At 41.1% G+C, this 3,147-nt stretch overlaps 1 protein-coding gene across 1 annotated transcript; it reads left to right on the forward strand.

Annotated features, from left to right (window-relative positions):
* Nucleotides 1-1,784: 1,784 nt before the first annotated feature.
* On the forward strand, nucleotides 1,785-2,490 carry LOC119298631 (outer membrane protein H.8-like). The gene has a single exon (XM_037575960.1). The coding sequence runs from the start codon at nucleotides 1,909-1,911 to the stop codon at nucleotides 2,134-2,136; it is 228 nt and encodes a 75-aa protein (XP_037431857.1). The 5' UTR covers nucleotides 1,785-1,908; the 3' UTR covers nucleotides 2,137-2,490.
* Nucleotides 2,491-3,147: the final 657 nt, after the last annotated feature.

The following is a 3,147-nucleotide window of genomic DNA, read 5'->3' on the forward strand; positions in this document are numbered from 1 at the left end:
AACTCCTGTGTTTAAACTACTATATGTATTGTAGATGGTACGTGCTGCACGTGATGTCTTGCGATCAAACAACAATCAAGGTTACATGATACAATTCTTGGTGGCTTGGTGCCCAGATGACTTTACACGATGGGTGCTTCACAAAACAGCCACAGAAGATCTTGCATAGAACATTTTCTCTCATCAATAACAGAACGTGAAGGTGCAGGTGTATAGTGGGTTCAAGATACTCCAGAAAGATCATGTCCACCTTATTTTGGCGCGCGGCCGCACCAAGCGAATCCCAGAAACCACGGCTGTTGGATTAGTTTGGTTGGGTAAGAAATCAGCGACTAATACTTTAATATCACCGCGAGTATTGAGTCAAAGTTCAAAAAACCGTGTACTATAGTAGTAGAAGATTTTAAAGAAAAACATGTTTTAAATTTGATTTTTATTTGGAAAAAATCCTGAATTTTTACCATTTTTGAAAGTACAAAAAGTCCCCATTTTAGGGAGATTTTTTTCTTCTAAACTTGCCATGTGCAACTTTTAATTATAGGTGGCATGACAATTCTCTTTGATTTTAAGCCATGTCATTTTTTGTCTCCGAAAAGACGGCAATTTTTAGGTCTTTTTGTAATGCCCAAGGCTGGGAAATTGTATCACTTATCCATGTTAATTTTGGAATTGTCTTTTTTTTTTTACTTTCTCACATGGAAATTTTATTATTAAGAGCATGGCATTTCAATAATTAATAGCATATCATTTTTATTATGAAGAGGATGGCAGTTTTATTATTAAGAGCATGGCATTTCAATAATTAATAGCATATCATTTTTATTATGAAGAGGATGGCAGTTTTATTACTAAGAGCATGGCATTTTATTATTAATAACATGATTTTTTCATTAAGAGGATTGCAGTTTTATTATTAAGAGCGTGTCACTTTAATTATTAATAACATAATAGCTTTGTTATTTAAAAGAGATAGTTTTTTATTTGAGTGTATGAAAAATTTATTATTTTAGGCATGATAATTTTTTATTAAGAGGATGCAAAAAAAAATATTTGCATGGATTTTTCAATGGAATGACATGTTTTATGATTTTTGCACAGTGAACCAAATAAATAAGAAGTTTACAGCATGGCATTTTGCTTTGGTCCATTGCAAAAAGAAAGAAGAAAATTTCTCCAAAACATGACATTTTTCGCACAGTAAAACATCTCCATGTAAAAATTCATAAAAAAAATATGTAGATCACACGGCACTTTTTTTAATCATTCGATTGTAAATTTGCAAATTAGAGAAATGACAGTTTTATAAAGTAGAATGACAACTTTAAAATTTTAACATCATGGTAGTTTTATAAATTTGTATTTTCTTTGTTTATAATAAGAAAATAATTAAACTGGTCTATTGGCCTATCTCCTCTAGCGAACGATGGAGGTGGGCGAAAACGTTGGCTTGATGGTCCTCCGCCTGTCGAACGAAAACGGTAAAATATAGACACACCATGGGTGATGTAGCATATTACTAACCGCTCAAAAAAATAAATCTACGACTAGCATATTACTATTACTATTTGACAGCCCTAGTAGTGTGGAGTATTACAAGAATAGTAGTGGTTGAATAATAAGCCGCCACCCGCTCCGCACCACCCACTCGATCAGCAATGGAATGAGCATGCATGGTGATGGTGATGGTGATCCACCTTCGGCGCGCGCGACCCGACCTTCTCTTCTCCGCCCAAAAATAGCCGGCGTCCCCTGCATATAAACACCACGGCGAGGCCCTCATAGCCACACCACCACCACCACCTCCATCTCTCAAGCCAACAAGCATCCATCCATCCATCCATCGCCAAGCAGTGCGCCTGCCCGCAGCTAGCAAGCTCCCACCGGACCAACCAAGCCAGCCAGCCAACAATGGCCCGCGCCGCTGTCTTCATCGTCGCCCTCCTCCTGGTCGCCGTCGCCGTGGCGCCATTCGCCGACGCCAAGGGCAAGAAGGCCAAGGCCGAGAAGAAGGCCGAAGCGCCGGCGCCCTCCGCCAGCGCGCCAGCCGACGCGCCCGCCGCCGACTCCCCAGCCTCCGAGCCCTCCGCTGCGGATGCACCGGAGCCCAGCAGCAGCAGCAGCAGCACCTCCGACTGATCGATGACCGCCCGCCCTGCATGCCCGGACGCCGGACAGAGAACGATCCGTCTGGTGATGATGAACCGGAGCTCGCCCTTTCTCTGTTTGTAATAATGCATGCGTGCTGATCCACGCCGCCCCATCCAAGATTTTCTTTTCTTTTCTTTTCTTTTCTTTTTATGGCATTCTTTTCAGGGGAATAGTTCGTCCCTGTTTAATTTTGTTGAGATCAAATTTCCTCTTTCTTTTGCCAATGTCATGTACGTAGTTATACTTGCCTCTCAACATAAGGCTTGTTGTCATCTTCAATTCTAGCCTTGTACCGTGAAGCGATTGTGAACAATAAACAGAAAATTCCCCACTTCTTTACAATTTGTTTCCATACAATTTGTTTTCAATCCTCATTTCGGGTGTAACTCTAATTGCCTCGCCTCCTACACATGATCTTCTTTTTTCGGCCAGGCTCTGAAACTGCTTCCATGCCAAATAGAGATTGCTTCCATCTGGTTAGAATTTGTTGCTAATCAAGATTCCTTCCATCTGGTTAGAATTTGTTTGAGTCAGCCGAAAAATTTGCTTCCACGACTACGACGACGGCTTCAGCCTAGTTCGATCGTACTTGTGTCTAGGGTACGCAAACAAAAATGTGTTTCAAGCGACTAGAAAATTGTTTTTGCTGTAACATAAAAGAGACTCCATTGTAACTAGAGATCACTTTCATTTATTTACAATTTGTTACTCTCGACAAGTCATATAAATTGCGTCTACGACCACAACAACTAGAATTGATCAGTAAGGTAGGTTATGTGCCTCTAGGGCTGTAGGCACAATACGGACAACACTGACGGCGACACACGACACAATATGGCAACACCATGGAAGTGTGTACAGGGAAGTTCGCAAGCACTCTGCATAAACCAAAGAAGCACACCAAGTGTAATTTGGAAGCTCCATTTAGAAAAGCATTATGAAAACTTGTAGGTGTCACCAGGAGCTACATGAACACAAGGGTGGAGCACAAGAAACCCC

The sequence above is a fragment of the Triticum dicoccoides genome, chromosome 5A, assembly GCF_002162155.2.
Source record: "Triticum dicoccoides isolate Atlit2015 ecotype Zavitan chromosome 5A, WEW_v2.0, whole genome shotgun sequence".
Taxonomy (NCBI): domain Eukaryota; kingdom Viridiplantae; phylum Streptophyta; class Magnoliopsida; order Poales; family Poaceae; genus Triticum; species Triticum dicoccoides.

Bases quoted from the DNA above. Each gene is read 5' to 3' on its own strand.
- LOC119298631 (XM_037575960.1), top strand. From the start codon at position 1,909: ATGGCCCGCGCCGCTGTCTTCATCGTCGCCCTCCTCCTGGTCGCCGTC.